The following is a 26,134-nucleotide window of genomic DNA, read 5'->3' as shown; positions in this document are numbered from 1 at the left end:
CTGAACAATTAATTTTAAGAGTGAATCATGTATTATCACAAGGAAAATCCAGGAGAGGAGAAGGACACAGCAGTGGGATCCAGGGGGGAGAAACGCCTCCCCAGGGAAGTGACATTGTCGTGATACCTGACTTGGTCGTGATACCCGAAGGACCAGTAGGAAGTGATGTGGCAGCTCCTCTAACAGTCTGCCCTTCTGCCCTCAGACAATAGCAACTGTGACAAGGACCAAATGGCTTAGAAGAGAAGATGCAATTAACACAAAAATGCAAAATAAACCCTAAATCTCCAAGAACCTTTATTTTACTTCAGATCAAAATGAAAGAGCAATAAAATAAAAATAATTTCAATTCATAAAACATGTTTACAGCAATTGCACTGACCAAAAGAGAGAAAAGTGAAATCCCTGAGGAATTGTGAACAATAAATAAAATACCTAAAAATAGAATGTTCTGAGTTTGAAGAAAAATGTCCTGAGCCTGCTCAATTTGGGGAAGTCAATGGCCCTTTGCAAACTTCAGTTTCTCAAAAGGATATCCAACTGAAGCAAGCTTCCTGTCATGAGGAGAAGCTGCCACTTTCAGTAACACCTAAAAGGGTGGGAAACTAATCTTGCTTCAATTTGTGCATAGTTCTGAGAAAGCTACCGCCCAGGGCAGGAGAAGAAAATGTGTTACAAGGCCAACAACATTCTGAGTAAGCACCGGTGCGAGTTTAATTTGTCATTAACTAAAACGTACCATTTTCTCAGGGTGTGTGGATATTCTACAAAAGGGACACTGTCTCCCTGCCGTTTGTGGGTGGTAAAAAGAAAGACTCAAATACCTGTGAAAGGGTAAGATTGACATTTTATAAAGTTCCAGGATCTAACAAAGGAAAGATTCCCTGTGAAGACCCAGGACTGAGGACTGGCTTGGGAGCTCTAGAACTCTCTTTAGGAATGAAGTCCAAATACCCTACTGTGCTGATCCTAGGATGTACTTTTTTTCCCCACACACAGTTTAGTAAATCAAATTCAAATGAGCTTAACCATTAACTGTCACAACTTTCACCTTTTTATGAGTAATTCTGCCCCCACTCAGAATGTCAACTCCCTCACTGAACTTTCTCAGTGGTATGTAAAATAATGGCCATGCTTTATAATCAGTGGCTTCTTAGATTAAATTAAATATGGTGCTCTGAAGTTCAGGACACATAGGGTGTCCTATAAAAATAAATCTGACTTTTAAACCCTGGTTATTTTCCCAACTGAAAAGACACCGGCAAAAAGCACTTGGCGGCTGAAATTTCAACAGGAGCACCAGTGGCCTTGGAAGGAGCAGTAAGAATGGCAATGTGAGGGGAGCTTACACTTTGGTTTGGATTCAGTCTCTAATCGGTAAGGAAGTTGATTTCACACTACAGGGCCCCACTTCCTCATCTGTAAAACGAGAAAGTATAATCAGATGGCCTCCAGGTCCTCCAGCCAAAAAGAAAGGTGGTTGGAAATGGAGCACCACCGAGGGTGTGCGCCGCTGTGCAGGCACCACAGCCGCGCCGCCCCCAGGGCCAAGGAAGCCCCTCCAGGCTCATGGCTCAGACCCCTCCGCAGCCACCTCTGTCCCCCCACAGCAAGAGTCAGGGCTCCGAGGAGATAACACAATTCACTCTCAACATTAGTAACCGCCCGGAAAAGAGTAATTCTTCGGTCTGGGGCAATTTGTAAACTTCTTTTAAGAATTTCAGAACTTTACTAACCTAAGTTGATCTAAATGTCTACAATAAATTTAAAGTACCAAAAAAATTACAGCAATATTTCACTTGGAAGTTTCACGAGTGACACAGTGTGGCTAAGGATTCTACTGTTCGGAGGGCCTCCTCCCACTCTGTACCAGCACCAGCCCAGAGAAGGTTTGTTTCCTGAAAGAAAACAACACAGAAATTTCATTTGAATGAACCATCACATCAGCTCCTCGCTCCTCCCCGTGCCACATTATTCAAGGAGAATAAGTATGCTTGGCCAAAGAAAACACAGAGTGAGGAATAAGTATTAAAAGTAAAAAAAAAAAATTAATTGTGATTACAACACCATTGCTTTATGGTAAATAATACACATATTTATATTTCTTGATACTCAAAAGTTATAATCTGTCTCTCCCTAAACATTGTAGAATTGAATGTTTTCATTCACAGCAGCTACATCAACAATGCCAAGCAAACCACAAATTCCTACACCTTCCTATTTAAATTCCCACACGTTCCTATTTCCTGTGCTAAGATTCAAACTACTTTAAATGTCATCATGCATTGCTTAGCTAAGTTATTAACTAAGATAGACTTCCTTCCGTAAAGTCCTCTTCAACCCCGTCAATGATACATGTGCACGTTGAGCCCTGTCGTTGGGCTTGCACACACTAACGGACCCCATGAAGTGATGGAGCTCACGTCTGTGGGCGCTAGCATCTTGCACTGGGACGGGTTCTTGAACTCGAGGAACTAGAGTTGCTGGGTCAAAGGTTACTATTAAGCAACTAGAATTCGTGCTTTACGCAAATAGTTGAGGGTAGGAAAGGAAGAGGTTAGAAAAAACACAACTCTCTGAGCTGCCAATGGCCCCCCTGTAGCCATTATCTCCATGCTGCTGTTCCAGAGGGCGGATTTCGCCTCAAAGTCCCAAGTCCCTGATTCCCCATGTCCCTTTCTACATCTATTATGTGGGCCCTGCCTCTTGTCATGAGAAAAAGGGAGCCTTATGAAATGAAGAAATGATGACCAGTTGTACAGACATCGATTTGTGTGCCTGTCAGAAAGTTATGTGTAGTTAGAGGTGAGGTGTTTTAGGTCTTCCATTTCCATTAGCTTTCACAGCAAAGTTGCTTAAATATTAAACACATTTATTAAGCAATTTAAGGACTTATGTTTCAATATAAACACATACTAGCTGATCGTTTCTATCAGATCAAAACAACATGGCTCTATCCCTTCTAGCTAACGGGCTACAAGCCACAAACACTTGTGTTTGGAGGACTGAAGACAAGCAGTGTCTGATGTGCTGGTCTAAAGAACTTTCCAGTGTTACAGAGCACCGAAGGAGACCACCGTGGAGCACTATTCAATCCTGTTGTAGGGGCACCTGGAGGCTCAATCAGTCAAGCATCCAACTTTGGCTGAGGTCGTGATCTCGTGGCTTGTGAGTTTGAGCTCCAGATCAGGCTCTGCACTGTCAGCACAGAGCCTGCTTGGGATTCTCTCTTTCCCTCTCGCTCTCTGCCCCTCCCCCATCATCATTCCATCATTCTCTCCCTCCCTCCCTCCCTCCCTCTCTCTCTCTCTCTCTCTCTCTCTCTCTCCCCCTGCCACCCCTCTCTTTCCTCTCAAAAATAAATAAACATTAAAAAACAAAACTTGTTTTGTTTCCTAAGTGGCAGTCACAGCAAACCAGGAAGGGTGGGAGAGAAGCTGGCACAGCTCCTGAACCCCCTGACTCCTGACCCCCCTGGGAACATAACCATGATCAGGAACGTGCCAGAGGATCAACTCTTCGAAACAGTCTTTTATTAAAGAAGTAACAAAGTCTCACTGTAGACAAACTGGAAAATGTAAGTAAACAAAAAGAAAAACTACTACTCATGGGGGAATATACCCTCTCAAACTTTTTCTATGCTCATCTATACGTATATTGTCCTGCCCCCGGACACGCCCTTTCGGGTTAAAACATTTATACTTTACAGAGTTCCATTTAGTATTGCTGTTTTGGACTTGGAGGCATTCACTCACATTTGTGAAGGTGAAGACGGACGCGGGACACGCTGCAAGCACCTGAGAGGCAGAGACAAGCAGCACCTCCACAGCCATGGCTGGCCTCATGGTTTTGCTCTAGCAATCCCTGTGGGGTGCTAGCTTGGAGCAGTCATGATCTGATACCAGATGACCCGTCTAATCCCCTTGTGATAGGGGAGTGTGACAGTGTTTGCCTCATTATAACTGACTTCTTTTTACTTGACTTTTCCCCTTTGGGGGGTGGGGGAGTACACTAGAGGCTAAATTACTCAAACAGTGAGGATCATGTGTATTGTGTGAGCAATGCCTAAGTGTGGGTGTGTTATAGCCACAAAGAGCTTAACTAGAGCAGAAAATGAGATACAGAATAATTAATGAAGGGAAAATCTCCTCACTCAAGTAGGTATGGCATGGGCTTCAGGCCCCTGACCATTAGGGGACCCAGACGGGCCATTCTACAGGCCCACGTGCACCTGGGGTCAGCCTGAGGCAAGGCCTTGCTGCCTGCAGTGGTGTCAGAAAGAAGACTTCAAGAACACAATCAATAGTCTAAATGCACCTTGCAAATCATGTGAAAATTAAAGGTTCTTACCGCTGATGTTACTGATAGATCAGACTGTAGTTATCAACCAAAGAATAATCAGGGTTATCTGCAAAGGGCAGAACAGAGCAACATTAAGCCAATACTGGTTCTTGGTAAGATTCTTAGCCCTTTTCAAATCACGATATCCCACTTAAAGATTCCAGTGACTGCCCTTTGGTAAAAAGAAAACCTATCTGGCGACAAAACCTACAAACAAAAGTCATGACTACACACAGAGATTCATGATACATTCTGGAAATCACTACCACAACTTCATTACCCTTTTTCATCCATGTGCAGATAACAGCACTTAGAATAAAGCCATCTTCAAGGCTTAGCTTAGACTTCAAGCTAAGACATAGGCAAAAGTCATTAGTCCCACATAATCAGGTGTGAACGGTTTTATAAAAATAACATAACTTAGGGACGCCTAGGTGGCTCAGTCAGTTAAGCATCCAACTTCGGCTCAGGTCATGATCTCCCAGTTCATGAGTTCGAGACCCACATCGGGCTCTCTAACCTCAGCACAAAGCCTGCATCAGATCCTCTGTCTCCCTCTCTTTCTGCACTTCTCCTGCTCACACTCTCTCTCTCTCATTCTCAAAAATAAACATTTAAAATAAAATAAGTTAAATTCTTATATTTTCCCAAGATATTGTAATCTCAGCCCCTAAATTTCTTTTCAGTCACTGAAGTTTTAGTAAGCCACTACATGCAGCATAAGTTCCCTGTTCCCTTGAACATAGGTAAGTATTCCTTTCTTTTACTCACAATATAGATATTTGTTGAGCACGTACTATGTGCTATGAATGATACAGGAGAAACCCAAGTACCTACCCTCAAGGATCTTATAATTATCCAAGGAATAAAACTAACAACAAAAACAAAAAATGCTAAAATGTGTGATTGTCCTACAGGTACCAGGAATTCTGATTTAAAAAGAGACCAGAGTTATGAGTGACAGACCCAATTATGGTCAGTATACAGATATATACTATTAGGTTATATGGTTTCTAGACATAACTTCTATCAGTTATGTTTCTGTGTAATCCAAAGGAGACTATACTTTGCTGCTCTTATGGTTCAAGTTGAAATAATCTCTCAGGTAAGACTGTCATAATAAGTTTCTTTTAGTACTCCAGGAACTGAATTCTCTTTGATAAGCTATAAAGTAGATCACTAATTACCAAAGTCCACTCTGTGACAAATAGTATTACATTAAGATCCTGATACAGGCTCATTCTCTTGAGAATTTATTTCTATTTATTCCCTTCTTTCCCTTTATTTCAACATTCTAGCTATTCAACCTTAAAGAGAACCTGACATGAGCATTTTGAAAAGTCTTTCTTGGCATCATACCTGGTAAACTTTTAGGAACTGGGAGAGGTCCTCTCCTGTAGGAAATGAAAACCAAAGTTTTTCAGATAGGTTCTTATTAGTTTTCTAATTTTTGTCTTCACACCACAATCATATTACACTCTAATCAGATCTGGATTCTCTTCTGAAGAGTCAAGAAAAGTTCAGATGAAGCAAAAGCCTACAACACTGACCTACCAGAGTCTAGGCTGCTGACATTCTATTATGCTGTTGAGCAGGACACAGAGCAGTCAGGAAGCACAGAGCCCTGTCCCCGCAACCCAAACGGGCAGGGGGAAGGTCTCTGCTGTGAGTTTGTGGTTTCCTGATCACTGGGAACCTCAACATCTCCACACGTAAGACAGACAATCCAAGCAGCTCCCAGCTCACTGCGAGGATTAAATGAGTTCATTCACATGACCTGTTCTGAATGGCACCTGACATTCTTAAATATTGATGATGACCATGCAATTCTCTCTCAAATACTCCCTTCTTTTTTTAAAAACTGGAATGGAAATTCAACAACTTAGATTTCAAGTTGACTGTGTGTGAAATATAAGTTTCTCTTCTTTTCGGGATTCTTTATGGGGGACGGGGTGGCAAACACTTTCTGCAAAAGGTCAGACAGTAAACGATGTCCGCTCTGCTGGCCAGTAGGGCAGCTCTGTCTCAACTCTGCCAACTCTAATGTAGAAGTAGCCGCAGAAAAAATGTAAACGGATGAGCATGATCGGGTTCCAATGAAACTTTATACAAACACTGACACCTGAACTTCATATCATTTTCATATGTCAAAAAATAGTATCCTTTTCTCTTTTTTTCAGTCATTTATAAAAACCATTCTTTACTCCTGGGCCTACCAAAACAGGTAGGTCAGCTGACTCACAGGTGGTCAGAGTCCTGCTTTCTACATGCTATACGGAAAGTATAGGATTCATGTGTGACTCATGTTAATCACATTCAAGTATGATGAGGTCCTACTTAAACTATGACTGGTAAAAGCGACTTAACATTTGTCCTAAAAATGCTACTTCTCCAAATCTAGCAACTTCACCTAGCCAAATGCAGTGGTAGATGTGTTCTAATACCCCTTAGAACACTAATGATAACAACGTTTATTAAAAATATTTTTCTTCAGGGCACCTGGGTGGCTCAGTCAGTTAACTGTCCAGCTTTGGCTGGGGTCATGCTCTCACAGTTCATGAGTTTGAGCCCCGTATCCAGCTCTGTGCTGACAGTGCAGAGCCTTGAGCCTGCTTCTAATTCTGTGTCTCCCTCTCTCTCTCTGCCCCTCCCCTGCTCACATTCTGTCTGTCTCTCTCTCTCTCAAAAATAAATAAACATTAAAAAATTTTTTAAATATTTTTCTTCATGTCAAAGGTAGGTGATTATTACCTTGGTAGGTTGGGCCCTGGAGCCTTTCCCTGTGGGGCTGTATTCTTCTGGGGAGAATAGAAATTCTCATATACAATGGGTGCTAGGGGAACCAAGAAACAAAATATTAAGATGCTGGTTTTCCATTCTCGATGATATGTGCACCAAAGACTAGGAGAATTGCTTAAGTAAATGCCCAGCCCCGCCACTCTATCCACCTGGTGGGGTCTGGCCAGTTTTTTGTTGGTTCACGAAGTACTCAATGTCCTTCTCAATGCTGCACGCTTCTAAGCTCTTGCGGACTTCTTCATACATCTGACAAAAAGAAGATAAATCAAGCAAAGAGGTATGTCTGTGGCTAACTGTGACACAGCTTATTAAAACAGGTTTGATGAATGGCTGACTCGTCCGAATTTTGCTTTCAAAAGAAAAAGAGGCATTGCCAAGTCTCAGACTCATATAAAGGGATTTCTCTGATGCTTATCTGCTATTAAAATTGTTTTAAAGATGATAAGAAATATATCTCTGTGGCTGCATAAAAACCTTTGCAGAAAGATTTGTTTTTAATACTGATGGGACAAAGAAAATAGATACCAAGACCAAAGCCACACACAAATGCAAAGACCAATTAACTTGGAAAAAACCTCTTCTAGTCATTTCTACAGGTTTTCTAGGTATTTAATTGTTCTTCTAAAGTGAATGTCTCATCCAAGTGAGGGTGGCTATTTCTAGCAAAGAAGGTTGTGATAATTTGATTCTACTCTCTGAGGGCTGGGAACCCCATGAGGATTGCTGTGCACAAGTTGAACTTGGATATTGGCTCTGGGAATCCTGCTGAGGTAAATCTTGAGCCCAGGCATGACCATTAGCCTGGGCATGGGTCCATCTCCTAGTGCTTGGTGGTGTCCTGGAGTGGCCCTCTGTTGTGATATCTTTGTCTTCCATAAATTAAACTACATTTGGGCCTCCCTTCTCTGCTCTCCTGCCCTAACTCTGAAATCCTTAAAGGGAAACTCATGGTAGCAAAGCAGATCAGGAGTCAGGCAGATGGGTGTTTATTTGGGTCTTTCTATCACTCACTGTGTGGCCTTGGGCAAGTCACTGTACCTCTCTGGGCCTCAAATGAGGAGGGTGGACTAATAAATGCTTATAGTTCCTTCCACTCTAATGAGTCCTCCGTGGATGCTTCCGACTTACATCATCGCTTGTGACGCATTGTTGGGACAGCTGATTCACGTGTACCCACAATGCATTCCGGAAGAATTTAATTCGTTCCCATTCTTGAGCTTCAAATATCTGTGGAAACATAACTACATGTTCATATATATACAGAGAAAGGGGACATTTGTCTAGACTGGCTATGACTTAAGAAACAATGTCAACCCTCAATATCTGTAAGCTTATTGTCTCATTTAAGATATTCCTCCCCTACCAACGAAACTCATGAACTCTCACCACAGGCAAAGGATGCAAAGAGTATTCAATGTGGTATTAACACAAACAGGATTGGACATGGTTCTGAAGGTAATGATGAGCCCAGATGCCAAGGTTCTAACCTGAACTCCAACTAACATTTCCAACTGCCTGCCGGGTATCTCCCCGTGGGGAGCTTGCCAGAGCTCACAGTCAAATTCCCCCGTGACTGAATTCAATTGGCAAGATGGTGGTAATCCCTTAAGTTCAGGAGAACCTGGGCGAAAGTGCACTTGTCTTCCACCTCTGTTTATGTTTGACGTTTTCTTTAACAAAAATGTTTTTTAAAAAGTCACTGCCTGAACAACAGCTTCTTGGACATAAACAAGTATCAATTTTTGGAAACTCAAGCCATTATTCTATAGTGGATGCTATTCAACAGAGGATGTTATATATTAATGTATTTTTTAAAGGTTGAATATAACGCGATTACATTTTAAAACTTTTTATAATGTAGGGGCGCCTGGGTAGCTCAGTCGGTTGAGCGTCTGGCTTTGGCTCAGGTTATGATCTCACGGTTCGTGGGTTCGAGCCCCGCATCAGGCTAGTTCAGAGCCTGGAGCCTATCCTTAGATTCTGCGTCTTCCTCTCTCTCTCTGACTCCCCTGTCTCTCAAAAATAAATAAAACATAAAAAAATTTTTAAATGTGAAACTTCAAACAGAAAAAAATAGAGAGAATGGTATAATGAAAGCATATGTACCGATCATCAGCTTAAACATTTATCAACTCACAACCGATCCTGTTTCGTTATATCCCTACCAACTCATCTACCCCTTAGAGTATTTTGAGGCAAATACAGTATTTTACCTGCAAACCTGTTAGTATTTATATGTAGTATATATTTTAGTATTTAATGGATTTAGCATACTTAGTATATTAGTGTATGTAGTATTTCTTATATTTTGTATTTATGTAGCATATAAATAGGTTTTACATTATTTTTATTACAGAATACTTTGCATAGACAGAATCATAGAGAGCAATATAATGAATACCCACATATGGACCCCCTTGCTTGGTCCACAGGTTTGGCCATATTCGCCTCAGATTCTGTTTCAGGGCCTTGTGTGCTTTCTCCAGTCTCCATCTCCTTCCTCCTTCCCCATGGATAACCATTCTCCTAAACTTTATCATTCCCATGCAGGCTTTTATGATATGTATGTGTCTATAAAACGTATTTGATATTGCTTTGCATGTTTTTAAACCTTAAAAAGGGGGACTTATTCTAGGCTTCTCCATGAGAGTGTGGAGTTAAAGAAGTAAAGCAGAAAAGAGTGTTTTAGGAAGGGAACTGTGGCCCTCAGTGTTAGATAGTAGATACAGGCCAAATAAGATCCGGAGCTGCAGAGGCCTGCTGGACCTCACACCACAGAGATCTCTGGTTCCTCAGCAGGCGGCGGCGGGGGTGACAGACCCCAGATGCAGCAGGCTGGGACAGGCAGGGGGAATGGGGATGTGAAGGCAACTCCTTGAAGAGGCCTGGCTGTGAAAAGAGGAGAGGGTAGCAGATGGAAGCAAGAGCCAGTAGGTTCTAACACCAAGAATGAGCTGAGTAGTGGAAATGACTGTGTAAGTTCACACTAAAGGGAGTTTCGCACAGGCACGAGGGAAAGAAGGCTGGACGATGGGATCTTGAGCCCAGGTGGTGGGACAGGATCTCGATAAGGCAGGAGCAGCCCCTTTTCAGCTAACAGGAGAAAAGGAGGGGAGGCAGTGTAGGTCAGCGATTCTCAGGCTTGAATTTGCATAAGAGGCACCAGAGGACTTGTAAACACAGGACTGCACCTACTCCAACAGTTTCTGTTCAGTGGGTCCAGAGTTGGTCTGAGAATTTGCATCTCTATCAAATTCCCAGATGATGCTGATGCTATAGGTCCTGGGACTTCACTTTGAGAACCACTGGAAAACTATAGAAAAACTATAGACTGGCTGAAAGAAACTTGAGGAAGTTTCCAGGTTATGTCTTTATTTTCTTTGGGAAATTGTAAGTGAATCACATGCTAAAAATGAAGTGGGGAGGTAATGGAGAAATCAAAAGTGTAAGGAGAGTAAAAACTTCCCTTTTTTTATGTTTATTTATTTTTGAGAGCGCCAGCAGGGGAGGGGCAGGGAGAGGGGGCAGAGGATCCGAAGTGGGCTCTGCACTGACATCAGAGAGCCCGATGCAGGGCTTGAACTCTCAAACCTCAAGGTCATGTTCCGAGCCAAAGTCAGACGCTCAACCGACTGAGCCACCCAGGTGCCTGAGTGAAAACTTCTAGCTCCCCTTCTCTCTATCTATCTATCACCTTGCATTCTCCTTATCGGAGAGCAAGTTCAGGCAAGGCTCTTGAAAAATAATTACTTAGTCACCCATGAACTGATCCAGCTATTTCATGTTTGCACTAACCAAACGTTAGAGGAAGTCCTTGAACGGAGTCATGACTGGGACGGGCAGAAAGATGAGGTTTGGAGGAAAACATTCCAGTTCCTTCCATCCTTCACTTACATTTCTGATTTCTAATTTGGCTTCAAGCATTTCTATGAGGATTGGGGCCCTGTAATAAGGGGGTGGTGCATTTCTGGCAAAGTGGGCTCCCCAAATTCTAGGAAGAAGACCCATCCCCTCCCAAGCAGCTCCAGTTGTGGTACCTCGCAGGCCTTGATGTGCTCACTCTGCCAGTCTTCGCGGACTTTGTCCAGAGTGTTGACGTGCATCATGTACACCTTGTCTGCAGTGGAGGGGAAGGGCCTGGCTTCAGAAACCAGGCAGGAGCAGGCCATGCAGACCCACTGCCCAGCTCTCCCCGGATGGCACACGACACTCGCCAGAGTCACACTGAGCTCACAGGACCCCAGGGAGCTCTGGACGTGGGACGCCATATCCATCTCTCCCTCTCATAATATCTTTGTGAAATAGGTACTTTCTTTTTAGACATTAAACCAAGTCGGTTAGCAAGAAATGCTTCAAGGGGGAAGAAAAAAAAAGGAAATGCTTCAAGGAAGGCGAACGAAGGCTGACAGGAACTTCAGCCAGGGTTCTCTTTGGCCGATTCAACCTCAGTAGCTTCCACCCATTTCCATTTTCAGGAAGGTTATGCAGTGAGAGGTGCAGAGAATGATCAAGTTACTTTGGCTTTGGATTTGGAGATTCATTAAGTGACCACGGTCACAAGAGCTTGTCTCCTGCAGGGACTCTGGGATTAGAAGGCTTTGTAAACACCCGGCTTGGATCTCAGATTGCGGCCGTGACAAGGCCTCGAAACTTGGCTGTTTCCTTCTTAGCAGATAAGAATTATCAGGGCTGAAATGGGTTTTTAAGACAGATGTTCCTCATAAATCAGAGTGAGCACCTGATTACAAGGCACCTGTCACATGACCACCGCCCACCCCCCCCCCCCATTCAATTCACAGAGCCCAAGACCTAAGCAGGCAGTGGCCAAAAACTGCTATCTCACTTTCCCAGGTTCTGATTTACCTTGTCTCCCTCCTGTCCCCCCTTCCTCCCTTCTTCCCTCCTGATACCTTGTTAACCCCACTGTCTGTCCGTACGTTCTTATAGGATATGTAAAAATACCTTTCCAGACAGAGTCAGTATAATGTCAGCCCCCTACCCACAAACCTCCCCCATCCCTGGGAGCAGCCCCCTCACCTGAGTCTTCAACTGCAGTCTTCGAAGTTGCCAGTTTCACAAAAAGCTGTGAGGACACACAAAGACCAAGAGCTGAGGGATGCTGGGTGGAGCTCCTCCAGGCAAAACAGATTTGAAAGCAATGGCTGTGAAGAGACCCTCATAGTCCAAGTCTCACCTGTGTTTCTCTCAGAAACCCACTCAACTTGCCCTCTAATCTTATCACCACTGGGAAATGGCCATCAAGCCTCTTGCCCTGTGGTTTCCTAAAGGCACACCCCGGCCCTCTGGGTGCTGACAATCTTCCAGCAGATTACATGGAATGGATAACTCAACCAGCAAGAGGCGGCCTGGCTACAAAGAATACTTCAGTTTTGTAGAAAGATGAAGAAACCAAAACCCTCTCCGCTGTTTCTTATCACCCGCTCCCTTCCCTATGGCCGCGCTTCTCCAGCTCCTCCCAAACCCCGAAACCGTGACGAGGGACTTTGCGGGTCAGAGGATCCTGACAGCCCAAAGCAAGATATTGCCAGGGACTCGGGATGCAGGTCCAGTTTTCATTAACATTAGTAATTGGATTTAGGTTCAAATACACATTTCTCAGATTTTTCAGGCTGTTGGCTCTCCCAGGTACCTTTTCTTGCTGCTTCGGGTTCACCGCATTGGCACTCCGGTGGACAGCCTGCTCTGCTTCATCTTTGTCTCGGCATTTCTGCACATAGATCTTCTTTGCCTTTGTTGTTATGCGCAAAAAGAGGACAAAACAGGTAAGTAGAGCGTGAGCCAGCAAAGCAACAACCCCAGCCCACTGAGCCCAGCAAAGGAAGGGCGCTCCGGTTAGCGCCGTGATTGCCCTAGATGGTGGGCACCCTGGCAGCAAAGGCTCTTTCTTAGCTATTTGTGGAAGAGCTCTCCAGCCCTTTCCCAAACTACGCATGTGGTGGCAACCTGATCAAGAAAGTAAGAACTCCAATTAGCCAAACACCAAGTACGTGAGCTTTAAAAACTGACTGAAACAAAAGATGGGATATGTATGTAACTACAAGATGTACCGTCTAGAGGCGCCTGGGGGGCTCCGCCGGTTAAGTGGCTGACTCCAGCTCAGGTCATGATCTCATGGTTCGTGGGTTTGAGACCCACGTCGGGCTCTGCTGACAGCTCAGAGCCTGGAGTCTACTTTAAATTCTGTCTCCCTCTATCGCTGCCCCTCCCCCGTTCACGCTCTGTTTTTTTTCTCTCTCTCAAAACTGAATACACATTAAAAAACAATAAAAAAAAAACGTGTGGTCTAACATTTATGTAACATAACCCTCAGAACTTAGATGCAATCATTTGACATAATAATTATAATTATGCTTCAAAATTCTAATGTATCCACCATAGCAAGTGACCAGGGCATGATTCCATCAATTCTGTCACATAGCCATGTTCCTTTTTGATTTAAAGAATTCTGTTTTAGCTAGTTTTTTTTTTTATTTTTTAAGTTTATTTTGAGAGCGAGCGAGCATGTGTGGGAGGTGGGGGAGGAGCAGAGAGAGAAAGAGAAGGAGAGAGAGAGAGAGAGAAAGAGAGAGAAAGAATCAGAAGCAGGCTCCACACCAGCAGCATGGAGCCCAACGTAGGCTCAAACTCATGAACTGTAAGATCATAACCTGATCGGACACTTAATCAAGTCTCCTAGGCACCCCTGTTTTAACTAGTTGAAAAGTAGGCCCCCGTCTATCCTATGCTATCATTACTACCATTAGTATGAAAACTGTTCTCAAATTATATAGTTAGCAAATCCAATAATTTTCTGTTTCAACTATTGAAGCAAAGACTGAACTTGTTCAAACAAAGCAAAGCTGTGAGTCAGCTAGTAATAATGCTGACACCCCCAAAACTGCCTAAGAATGAAGACTCCTTTGCAGAGATGGTTTGTGCTCATCCGATATTTCATGTGCATTCTTGCATTTCTCAGCATCCTCTGCAATTCAGTTGAGGTTAACCTTTTAGTAAACAACTACATCATTCTCTATGTATGCTACACACACATAGAAGTTTCATAATTTCTCTAAATTGTAAGCACATAAGATATTCATGCAACAATTTTCTTTTGTAACATTACATAATAGACATTTCTCTATATCAAGCATGATTCCTGTAGCTGAACATTTCAATGGTTGTAAACACACACACACACACACACACATGTCATAATTTTAACTCTCCCTCTATTGGTGGACACTTATCTTGTTTCCCATTTCTTAAAACATAAAAATATTCTGATTTTGTTTTGAGTAGTATGAATTTATCTATATGGGTCAAATTCCTAGGAGTGTAATTGTTTGGCAAAAACATATATATATATGTCCAACTTCCTTCCAAAATGACCACACAACTGATACTCCCACCAGCAGTATATGCAGTAAATTTCCTCACTCTCACCAGCACCACCCTTGGACAATATGCCTGAGTTTTTCTGATATCACAGGAGAAGATGTCAGCATGAAGTTGTTTTATTTGTATTTATTTCATGGCCACTAAGGTGGTATGTCCTTTCCACTTCATGTCTTTTACCTGCATTTCTATTGCAGCATTCTTTATTTTCAGTGGGGGTTTTTCCATTTTTTTTATGCTTAATTTATTTTTGAGAGAGAGAGAGAGACAGAGACAGAGCATGAGTGGGGGAGGGGCCGATAGAGAGAAGGAAACACAGAATCTGAAGCAGGCTCCAGGCTCTGAGACGTCAGCACAGAGCCGGATGCAGGGCTTGGACCCATGAACCATGAGATCATGACCTGGGCCGAAGTTGGATGCTCAATCAACTGAGCCACCCAGGTGCCCCTTTTTCCACTGGTTTTTAAGAGTTCAGTCTGTATTAGGAACACTAACCAGCTATCAGTTATATAAGTTACAAATATTTTTCCTCATCTATTATCGCTCCTGAAGCCATGTAAAGATATTTTTTCTTTTGCTCTTAAGTAGTCTTAAATTTTAATGCTGTCAGTTATCAATCTTCCTCTACTCTACTTTATTTTTTTAATATGGCATATTTATTTTTTCTCTGTTGCTACATATTCATAAAGGTCATATAACTAATCTTTTTCCATTTTTTAGTCACTGAATAATTCACAATTTTCATTATTTTAAGGAGTGAATAAGTTCATGCCTTTGCTTTTCTTTTTTGGGACAATTTCCTAAAGATAGAGTCTTAGATTCTTAGTATAAGATTGAGGGAATATGATCACATTTATGGCTCTAAAAACATATCACAAAATAATTTTTTAAAGGTAATAAATACAAGCTTCCGAGAAGATAGAAAGATATAATTTTCCCTATTCCTCGACATCAGAACAATTACAAACCCTGGACATTCCGTATAAGGTATAAACATAAGACTCTGAAAGGTGGAGAGAAGACAGACTGGCTGGCAACCCTGGTCTGAGAAGGGTGACCAGCTAAGTTCTCTCTGTTTTCTTTTTGCCTCATCTATCACAGACCAAGTGCCAAAGAAGCAGGTAACCAAGAAACGGCAATGAGCAAAAACAAGAAGTCCCAACAAAACCCTGCCCTCTCTAGCCAAAAGACCAGAAAAGGGACAGCCTAGCAGGAGAGAAACCTTTAGAAAATAACCATTTTACTGCAGCCAAGCACCACCTGTAAAAACTGTGGCCACACCCCCTCCCACATCTAGCAAAAGACAAATAGTGAGTCTAGACTTCACTGTCACCAAGCTATAATGAGATGCCCAACTTCCCTGCCAAGATGGTGTCAGAGAAGGACAAATAGGGAACTGGAACCTTCATTCCTACTGAGAGGTAACAGCACTACACATAGTGCCAGTGGAAACCATGTGGGCAACCTGGACTCCTACCACCCCTGCCTGGCAGTCACAGGTGCCCCCTCTGCCCATTGGGGAGGTGTCAGGGAAGGTCTAGGGGAGAGTCATAACTTTAACCGTCTCCCCGCAGTAACACAGCCACACTGACCCTGTGCTTTCAGTGGCAGCCAACAGAGGAAACCTGAAATTTTACCCTCATATAGGAGTAATGAGTCAGGGGACCCCACTGTCCCCTGCCAGAGGTGTCAGAGTCATCCAGCTAAAACAGAATGTTTAAATAAGATCTAGAGTCTTGTAACTTAATACCTAAAATGTCCAAAACCAAATGACTATCACGAATCATACCAAGAACCAGGAAGATCTGAAACTGAATGGGGAAAAAAAAAGGCCTTCGATGGATGCCAACATCAAGATGACAGAGATTGTTAGAATTATCTGACAAAGATTTTAAAGGAGCCATCATAAAAATTCAACAAGCAATTACAAACACAAATTAAGAAATAGATGATCTTGGCAAAGAAATAGAAAAGCTCAGCAAATACAAAAAAGTTATTTTAAAAAACAAATGGAAATTTTAGAACTAAATAAATACACTAATGGAGGTTAAAAAATGCAATGGATGGGCTTCAGAATGGAAGAGATAGAAGAAAGAATTGGTGAAGTGGAAGATAGACCGATAGAAATTACCTAATCTGAACAACAGAGAGAAAAATAGGCTGAAAAAAAATGCATAAATGGGGCACTCACAAGGATCAGTGTGTTAAGTGTTTAACTACTGATTTCAGCTCAGGTCATGATCTTATGATTCCTAAGATCGAGCCCTGCATGGACTCCATACTAACAGCATGGAGCCCTTGATACTCTCTCTCTGCCTCTCTCTCTCTGCCCTACCCTGTTCACGCTCTCTCTCCCTCTCTCAAGAAAACTAAACTTCAAAATAGATGCACAGAGCCTCATGGACCCTTGGGACCATAACAAAAGATCTCACACATTCATGTCCTTGCAATTCTAGGAAAGGAGGGTGAGCTGAAAAAGTACTTGAAGACATAACAACTGAAAACTTCCCACATTTGGCAAAAGATATAAAACTATAGATTCAAGAAGTTGCTCAAACCCCAAACAAAATAAAGCCAAAGAAATCCATGACAGAACACAATCGTGAACTTCTGAAAACTAAAAAACAAACAAAAACAAAAACAAAACAAAAAAGAAAGAAAATATCTTAAAACAGAAATGACACTTTACCTATTAAGCAATACAAACAGCCTTTGACACTGAAAGGGAAATCAAGACATTCTCAGAAGAAGAAAAACTAAAAGTATCTGTCACTAGTAGACCATCCTGAATACAGCTAAGTTCCCTAAGCAAGAAAACTATAAAAGAAGAAACTTTGAAACATCAGGAGGAAAAAAAGACACAGCAAGCAAAAAATGAGTTAATGCAATAGTCTTCCTTTTTCTTGAGTTTTCTAAGTCATTTTTGACCGTTTAAGCCAAAATTATAACACAAGCACAGCTCTTCAGGTAGGTAGAAGAGATAGTTAAGAAACTTGTATTTCACTAGGGCTTTCTGTTGAATTGTGAGAAACCTTGCCCCAGATTGCTCAAAACACAGAAGATCTGGTAACAACCATGTAGGGGCCAATGCTATTTCTGCAATTACACTAACTGTTTCTCAGTTGCTTCGGAAGTGCTGTGCATCGTAGGGAAAAAAATGACGCAAAGCGGACTGCATATGCCATCAACATTGGTGACATTTTCCTTTTTAACTGGGTTACCAGACACCATGTCACAGTCACAGAACATCATGATGATATTTCTGTACAAATATGGAGTCATGGATGTTTCAGTAACAGAGTTCACTGTGTCCAGAGGGAACAGATTCAGGAAAGCTAGAGGTAGGGCCCTTGTGATTTGTCTTAGCTCTGTCTTGTTAAGTGCTGTTTTTTTTTTTTAATACATTACTTAAGGAAGGCTTTTACAGTTTTCAGATCTTGAAATAGGAATGACTCACTCAGTAAAATAGGTAAGAAACCAAGATCCAAAATAATCACAGGGGGAAAAGCTCACATCCAACAAGATAAATGGCATGTAGTATAGACGCTTTTGTCTTTTGACATATTTTGAAATATTTAAATTGACTTGTAGACTTCCCCAGGTTACCAAAAAGTCACCATCATTTTGTTTCCTCTATCCTGTGTCATCCTGTCTTTCTAAGGACTAAAAAAAGGGAAAGTCAACTTCTAAAGCTGGTTTTCCCAAACCACTGCACTAATCAATAATATTATTGAAGTACTATTTTCAGGAATATGCTCATACACAGCACAGGATTTCAAAAAATGTCACCATGGCAGAAAGAAGGCAATAGACTGAGACTCACATCCATAGTTTTCTTGAACTGTAAGCTCCTTTGTTTATGGGCAGCATCCATTATTAGCTCTGTCTGTGAAGAGAAGACAAGCACTATTAATAAAAACAAGTGACTGTCAATGCCAACTTATCTTGAGGACTAAGTGTTCAACGTGGATTATCTCACTTAGTCCTCACACACCCAGAAGGCAGTTGTGCTATTTACTACCCCACTTTTGCAAACAAGGAAACTGTAGCAGAGAGGCTGAACAAGCTGCCCAACGTCTTATGGATGCTGAATGCAAGGCCCGCCCTTGAACGTGTGCAGCGACCACAGAGAATCGTTTCTTCAGTAAACTTGGAATCCAGGAACTTAGGTTTCAAAAAGGATTTTAAAACTTTAGTTAAGGCGCCGCTCATATTTTAAAAGCGATCTTCATTCTGTAAGTCTATGTCAGCACAATAAAATTAGGGTCTCATAAATATTCACCTCTCTAGTAGCCACCAGTAACACACCCTAAACCAGCCGGGAGCCCAGGGAGGATGAAGAGTGGGACAGCTAAGAGAAGGCATTCTCCCCTTTATCCCAGCTAATCCAGGAAAGGTAAACTACTCTACTGAATTCACATGGGAGCAGTTTCTTTGTTGTGGCCACGATATTAACCCTTCCATTACTCAAAATAATGGTGCTAATAATAAAAATGTATGTCTCAGACCTAATAGTAGCTGCCATTTATCAAGCATTATTATGTGCTAATCAGTTTTCATGCATCACAACAACTGTGAGTACTCTTATCCCCATTTTCTTGATAGTAAACTGAGGTGGATTAATTTACCCAAGCAAGTAGTAGAGTTGGGATTTGGGCACAGCCTGACTCCTGCACCCTTGTTCCTAATCATTACCCTAACCCATCATCCTTATTATAGCTCTATAAAACCAAACAGGCATATAAAAGACCAAGAGGTGCAATAATTCAAAATGAGCGATGGCATTGCTCTTGTGCAAAATGATACAATGCAAAATAATAATAATACTGAAAATGATGTTTGAGTGTGGTTTCTCTTTCTTCTGGAGAATTAAATTTTTGTCTGTTACCAATACAAACATGGTTGGATGGATTTTGAAGATATCTGGATGGAATGTTTGGGATGGTCTCACTTCAAATATAAGCTTTGTGGAATACATGAAATTCTCTAGGGGATCCCTAAGGGGCCTTCAAAGAACTGAACAGCCATCTTCCAGCCCAGCTGAAATCGAGGACTAAGAGGTGGCCAGGCATCTGCTAGTAGTGAAGACAGTATAGACACAGAGAACAGACATGAGCCCCACATGCAGAGACTGATGGGAAGGCCCTTGTCATCACAGACAGGAGGCTGTGTGGCTCACGTGAGCACCTATGTACCTCTGCTGGGAGGAGGAGCTGGTTTATTTATTAATGGTTCCTGATTTCCCCAGGCTCCATGGAGCAGATCAGTCAGCAATGTTGGTCCATTCCGTGGTCCTTTCTGGTCCAAAAATATACATTGTCTTTCTTCCTGCTTGGGAGCTGCCACTATTTCATAGTTTATGGCCCCAGCCAGGCCTCCTTATGTCCAACTTGCACATAACATCTGCTTCCAGCACCTCTCAGGTGGCTACAAAGTTCTATTAGCCAGACCTTTCCCTTCATCTTCCTCTCTGCCTTCGAGGATCCCTGGTATCTGCATGTGAACAGGGCCCTAGAGAGAGGTAGATCACACCTGACAGGTGTGATCCCTAGGGCCCAAGAGATGATATCACTCAAGGCCATTCAGTGATACCAAGTCCAGCTCTGTCTGTGACCCCCCCTTTGATTTAAGTCTCCTTCTGTCTGTATTCACTTATAGAATGGCCTACTCTGGGCAGGTCTTATAAGACCAAACGCTATGGAAAATTAATTGTCTTATTATTGATGACACAAAGAAGTACTAGAAGAATCACCCTCTGCTCTAAGGTGGGGAGAAGCAAAAGGGAGGGGGAAAGGAAGAAGAGGTATATAAAGGACTCAGATGGCCCTGCAGTAAATGATTGAAATAGCTGCTTAGTGGTCTGTCTGTCCACATTCATACCTTTAAAGCTGTTAGCGTCACTCCATGTAACCAAGGACATTCCTTTCTTTGGAGGTTGCTCACTACACAGGCAGAGCACCATTCTGCCATGCTCATCCTAATAACAGTGGAGAGGGTAGAACAGAATGTGGGCACCAGAGGAGAGTGACTAACAGTGTGCTGTCCCCGTCAGCCCGGCACATTCTGGGCTGGAGAAGCAACCTCGGTACTCTAAAATGCCAAGACTTCTGAAAGTGGCTCCTAAGAGCCCCCCCCCAACCTTGCCAGCCCCCAAGGATGACAGCCTCTCTCTCATCACCCTCATCTGTACTGTCACTCATGCTGGTGCTCGTAGTTTCAGGGTCTTCCCCCAGGACGCCTCCCCCACTCACTGATGAGGTTAGGAGTCCCTGCCCCATGTGAAATGGAACCTTCATCTCCCCTACTATTTAAGGCTCATCACGCTTCGTCATGATGACTATGTCACATCATTCTCTGGCCATGCTCTACGCTCCGTGAGGGAAGGACGACCATGTCTGTATTGTTCACCACGCGCTGAAATCTAGCTAAGTGAGTAGTACACCACTAACTTCGGAGCGGTTCTACCTGCCCTTCCCCTTCCCCTTCCCCTTCCCCAGTGTGCTAAAAGGAACCAATGGTTTTCCTTGATAAGTGGAAAGGGCTCAATTTCCAGAAAGTGGAAGCTCAAGACATGCAGTGAAAATGAGAAGCTATCATTGACACATTTTCTCCCAAATTTTGATTTAAAAAAAAAAAAGTATCTAAAAACAGAAGTGGTACAACCCAGAGTTCACTGTGACACAAGTACCTAGAAATTCAGTTAATAAACTTTAGGCTTCTTCAAGAAAGCTCAGGAGGCTTTTTGCTGCCGTAGAGAGCACACGGCAATGAGCTTAGAGCTCAGGCTCCTGTATTAATTACTTAACAGAATTCAGAACACATTCTTCCAGCTACGAGGACTTGATCTTCGCAACGTGTTAGGAGGGGAAGTTTCAGAAGACTTGCAAAATTAACAAAACTCTCCCTGAAATGACCAAGGCTACCAAAGGCGCTTGGAAACATGAGGAAATGACCTTCTGCTCCTCTTACTGTAAATCATTTGCATACAGACTGTGCATTTTGCCTCTGAAAAGGTGTTATTTCTCTAGGTAGGTAGGCAGGGTTGGCAACCTGTTTTGACAGGTTGACTATCTAATGGGTGGGTATAATATACATATTAACTCTGCTCTAAAAAATATTTGAGGCCAAATGCACCTCTCAAACCTGATACATGACTTGTGAGTGTGTGTGAAACCACTGATCTGGTAATCCTTAAATGTTAGTTTCCATCCTTTCTTCCTAAGAAGAGGCATAGCTGTAAGAGCAGCTCATGAGATGACAACAGATGTAAGGCAGGCAGGATCGTAAGTCCGCCATCCACTCCAAATGCCAAGGGGTCACCAAGGAAGCTGGACTTAGACTCTGGCTTAGAAACATAGGCAAAGTTGCTGATATCGGCATATGGATAGAATCAGACTTAACAGCTGAACCTTTATTGGATACACACATCATAGACAATGACCTTGAGATGGCCAAGGGGTAGGATGAGAATGATTTCCAAAAAGTTCATGCAAATCTGTCTAGGGATACCTGGGTGGAAATCTGTGGGCACCAAATAAAGAAAAGCTGGCCCCCATGTGAAGCTGAGGTTCCAAACATGTAGACCAGATGTAAAAAAGAAGAATTTCTAGAAGAGTTCTAGTTGAATGTATACTTGAATGTATAACTCATTTAGGAACAAAATAGAAGGGAGTCAGAATAGTGGCTAGTCCCTTCTAAGGAACACTTTACTACTATTAATCTGGACTTCTTTTCTTGATCCTTATAACTTCTCAAAAATTTCCCCGTTTTAACGTTCGTTACTCCCATCTCCTTCCATGCAGTTGGACAGAGTAAATCCCATCAATGAAAAACAGCCTATGCACATCTGCTTTGAAGACAAAAAGGACTTGGATTTCCCAAGGCCTCAGTTTCCCAATTTGTAGAATAGGGTGGTGGGACCACATGGTCTCTAGAGAATGTGGGTCTTCTCTACATCTTACCCTTCTCTTACTGCCTTGTCAAGGAGGAGGAGTGTGGTCTGGGAGCTCGCCAGGTTAAATGCCCTAGACTCTACTGAAGACAGAGGGTTTCCTCTTGGTAGTCATAGTCTGAATAGTGGCAATATATGTGAAGAGAAGAAGAAGACAGGCCAGACCCATAAATCCTGCAAGAATTCAAAGAGAACTGGCCTGGGCACAAATGGGTACAGAGACAGAACCATCTATTTGGGTCTCCACATGGTTTCCCAATAAATAATCTCGCAGTTTAAAAGAGGAGCATGGCTGCATGGAGGTGGGCATGAGCCAAGGAGTTTGGTGAAAAAACAAGCCTGGAGTTCTCTGCCATGGGAAAAGCAACGTCTCAACATATATGCAAATCCAACCTTTTTCCGTTGTAGCTTTTGCTTTTCCCTGAATTCTTCCATCTTCCTGGCCTCTTCTCTTAGAGTCTGGGCAAGCTGAATGTGACATTGTGCCACATTGTCTACCTCTGCAAAAAGATAAAAAAAAAAAAAAGGTAATAAATATGATCTACATATGTCTGAATTGAAATATCCAAAAACCACACAAAACTTACCTATGAAATACCACAGCAAGTAGTAAAATTAACCTACCTCACTTGGTCACCAACATTTATCAGCCCCCTCCATGTGCCCTGCCTTGTCCTGGCCACCATGATTAAGGCTAGCAAATCTTTAGCTTAACCTCCGACCACTAACTGTTACTAACCTAGTGTGTGCCCAGAGCTGGGGAGAAAATCAGCAAGGCACCAGCTCATGGAGCTTACGTGCTGGAAGACATCACTAAACCCACTACAATTTCAAATTTGATACTTATTTCTCATTAGATGACTCTAATGGTCTTTCCATCTCTAACATTTTCTGAGCCTGAGCATTTGTAAAAAAGGTCACACACAAAAATTATGGCTATCAATGGTTTTTTTATAGACAGAAAGATTATTGGTGAGTTTTCTCCTTATTTTCTAAGATCTGTCCAATGAGCCTAGGTTACCTTTGTAAAAGAAAAATAATTCTTGCTTTACTTGTTTTAAGAAGACAAATTGAAGCATGACTTTATGGCTAGAAATACTGACAGATCTGACCTAAGAAAACAATTTAGACTTATGTGTCTAACCTTGAACAAGGTTCAAAGATACATGACAAATTGAAAAAATATTAGCAATTTATCTAAAGGAATAAACCATTATATTAAAAGAGCTTACACAAACCAAAAGAAAAATATATATATTCCAGTATAAAAAAATTGGCTAAAGAACATGGCATTTTTTAAAAAGATTGGCTAAATGGCTAATAAACATTTGAAAATGTATTTAACCGTAAAGCTCTTGGAAAAAATGTAAAACCTTAACACCCAGAAATGTATAATTTTTTACTTTTCAGTTGGGAAAACTTTTAAAGTGTGAAAATTCTTCATATTGGCAAGTCTGTGAAAAAATAGTGCTTTTGGTGAGGGAGAAATCACTACAACCTTTCTGGAGGAAGTCTTGCATTTTTTAAGATCAAATCTTTCAAATGTGAAAGAATGAGGCAGATCTCTAGGAACTAAAATGGAAAGATGCTTAGATAATATTAGTAGGAAAAACAAATTGTAGGAGACAGGTATAGTTTGATCTCATTTATACAAAAACTCACATCTCTCTGTGTGTCTACAATTTAAGAGAGAGAAAGAATTGTAAATGTAGGAAAAGTCTGGAGAGATGCATCCCAAACTTCTAGGGTAACGAAATCATTGATATTTTCATTTAAAAAATGATTTAAAAACCATATGCTCTGCCCTCACCCACAGATTCTGAACCACTGTCATAGTATCATCCTATTTATTTATATGAATTGATACATTTACATATGCTTAATTGCATAAAAATATCTGGAGTCACATTCACCAATAACTGCTTATCACTAGGAACTGAAAGTTTAGGTATTTACTATCTTCTTGATAGTTGTCTCATTTGAATTTTTAAGATAAACACATTTTTTAATAAGGAACTAAAACTATCGGGGCGTGGGGGAGAAAGTAAGTCAAGTAATAGGAAGTTTATCGACTTAGGAGACCCAGCCTACACCGAAGCTCCCTTGGGCCCCATGTTAGCCTTGCAGGGCATGTAAGAACCATGAAACGTAAGAAACATTTTAACCTTTAGAAATGTATTCATTGGTGAGGGAAGAGAATACCTTCCATGGAAAGGTTGAGATGAGTATCTGTTTAGCTAACGTTTATAAACGTCTAGAACCAGTCAACTAGCTACAGAAACACTTTAAGCACATACCATACATACGACACCAGGTTAAAATCCTTCGCTTGAAAGCAGCAAGCGCTGTGACAGATAGCCGTAAAGGCAGTTTCTCAGTAATGGACCTGGGGACTATTAGAACCGAACAGGAGGGCGCCCGGCTGGCTCGGTTGGCAGAGCATGCGACTCCTGATCTCAGAACCCTGAGTCTGACCCCCTGTTGTGTTACCAATTACTTTAAAAAGGGGCACCTGGGTGGCTCAGTTAAGTGTCTGACCCTTGATTTCAGCTCAGGTCATGATCTCACAGTTCGTGAGTTCAAGCCCCACATTGGGCTCTGCACTGACAGCATGGAGCCTGCTTGGGATTCTCTCTCTCACTCTGTCTCTGCCCCTCCCCTGCTCACTCTTTCTCTCTCTCAAAAAAAAATAAATGAACTAATTAAAAATTTTTAAGAAAAAAAAATTTTTTTAAAGATCTGGACAGGACCCCTTGAAGATCAAATTACGATGGCCTGGGCCTGGATTTCAAGTGTGAGAAGTCCTGCTCAAAGTAAGTCAGATGACATCATGCTGCCGGGGTGTGGAGGGTGGGCTCTCTGGCTCATTTCAACTCTGCAGAGCCACTTGTCACCTTGGGAGCGGCTCTATCTTCTTTGCACCCAGCGAGATGGCTGTTCAAATTAAAACTCACAGCAAGGGCAGTAAATATAATTTAAAGGAACACTTACGCTTCTTGAAGACATCAAGGGCCTGCTTCAGGGTGCTGAAAAACAAGTGTGTATATAACTTCAGTTCTGGAAATTGTTGTGCAATCATTTTTTTTTAAGTTTATTTATTTTAAGAGAGACAGAGACAGTGCAAGTGGGGGAGGGGCAGAGAGCGAGGGAGACAGAATCACAAGCAGGCTCCATGCTGACAGCAAGGAGCCTAATGAGGGGCTCGAACCCACAAAACTGTGGGATTACGATCTGAGCTGAAACCAAGAGTCGGATACTTAACCAACAGAGCCCCCCAGGCGCCCTGTGCAATCTTCTAATACCACTGCCTGCTTCTCTCCGCCCAAGTGTCATGGCCTGTAGACTCATCTTTGCATGTAAGCTTGGGAAGGCAGCAAAGGACCAAGATTTCTTCAGTTCATTTTTCCTCTTTCTTGCTCTCTCAATCCCAGGCAAAGCATTATAATTTCTTCACTGCCCACCTGGGTGGAGCAAGATGCCCAAATCCCTTATGTTTCATTTCCCCCAATGATTATATAGGAATTATGGTCCCTTTCTGATAAGAATACCAGTCCTTCTTTAAATTTTTTTTAATGTTTATTTTATTTTTGAGACAGAGACAGAGTGCGAACAAGAGAGAGGAAGAGAGAGAGGGAGACACAGAATCTG

The 26,134-nt window shown here is 42.2% G+C and overlaps 1 protein-coding gene across 2 annotated transcripts in view; it reads right to left on the bottom strand.

Moving 5' to 3' along the window:
• Nucleotides 1–277: 277 nt before the first annotated feature.
• Nucleotides 278–26,134, bottom strand: part of PSTPIP2 (proline-serine-threonine phosphatase interacting protein 2) — a 75,117-nt gene continuing 49,260 nt past the window's right edge. For both annotated transcript variants that reach the window (XM_029922394.1, XM_029922395.1), the window contains 12 exons: nt 25,478–25,512; nt 22,880–22,986; nt 18,359–18,421; nt 12,791–12,889; nt 12,178–12,223; nt 11,178–11,257; nt 8,269–8,367; nt 7,290–7,386; nt 7,093–7,174; nt 5,701–5,735; nt 4,351–4,408; nt 278–1,898 (listed from right to left, as the gene is read on the bottom strand). In XM_029922394.1, the coding sequence (XP_029778254.1) occupies nt 4,359–4,408; nt 5,701–5,735; nt 7,093–7,174; nt 7,290–7,386; nt 8,269–8,367; nt 11,178–11,257; nt 12,178–12,223; nt 12,791–12,889; nt 18,359–18,421; nt 22,880–22,986; nt 25,478–25,512 (793 nt within the window). In that variant the 3' untranslated portion in view covers nt 278–1,898; nt 4,351–4,358. The remainder of the gene's footprint in view (nt 1,899–4,350; nt 4,409–5,700; nt 5,736–7,092; nt 7,175–7,289; nt 7,387–8,268; nt 8,368–11,177; nt 11,258–12,177; nt 12,224–12,790; nt 12,890–18,358; nt 18,422–22,879; nt 22,987–25,477; nt 25,513–26,134) is intronic.

Source organism: Suricata suricatta, chromosome 14 (assembly GCF_006229205.1).
Source record: "Suricata suricatta isolate VVHF042 chromosome 14, meerkat_22Aug2017_6uvM2_HiC, whole genome shotgun sequence".
NCBI classification, from domain to species: Eukaryota; Metazoa; Chordata; class Mammalia; order Carnivora; family Herpestidae; genus Suricata; species Suricata suricatta.
The sequence above is the reverse complement of the archived record's forward strand: the minus strand, read 5'-3'. Positions and strand labels throughout refer to the sequence as shown.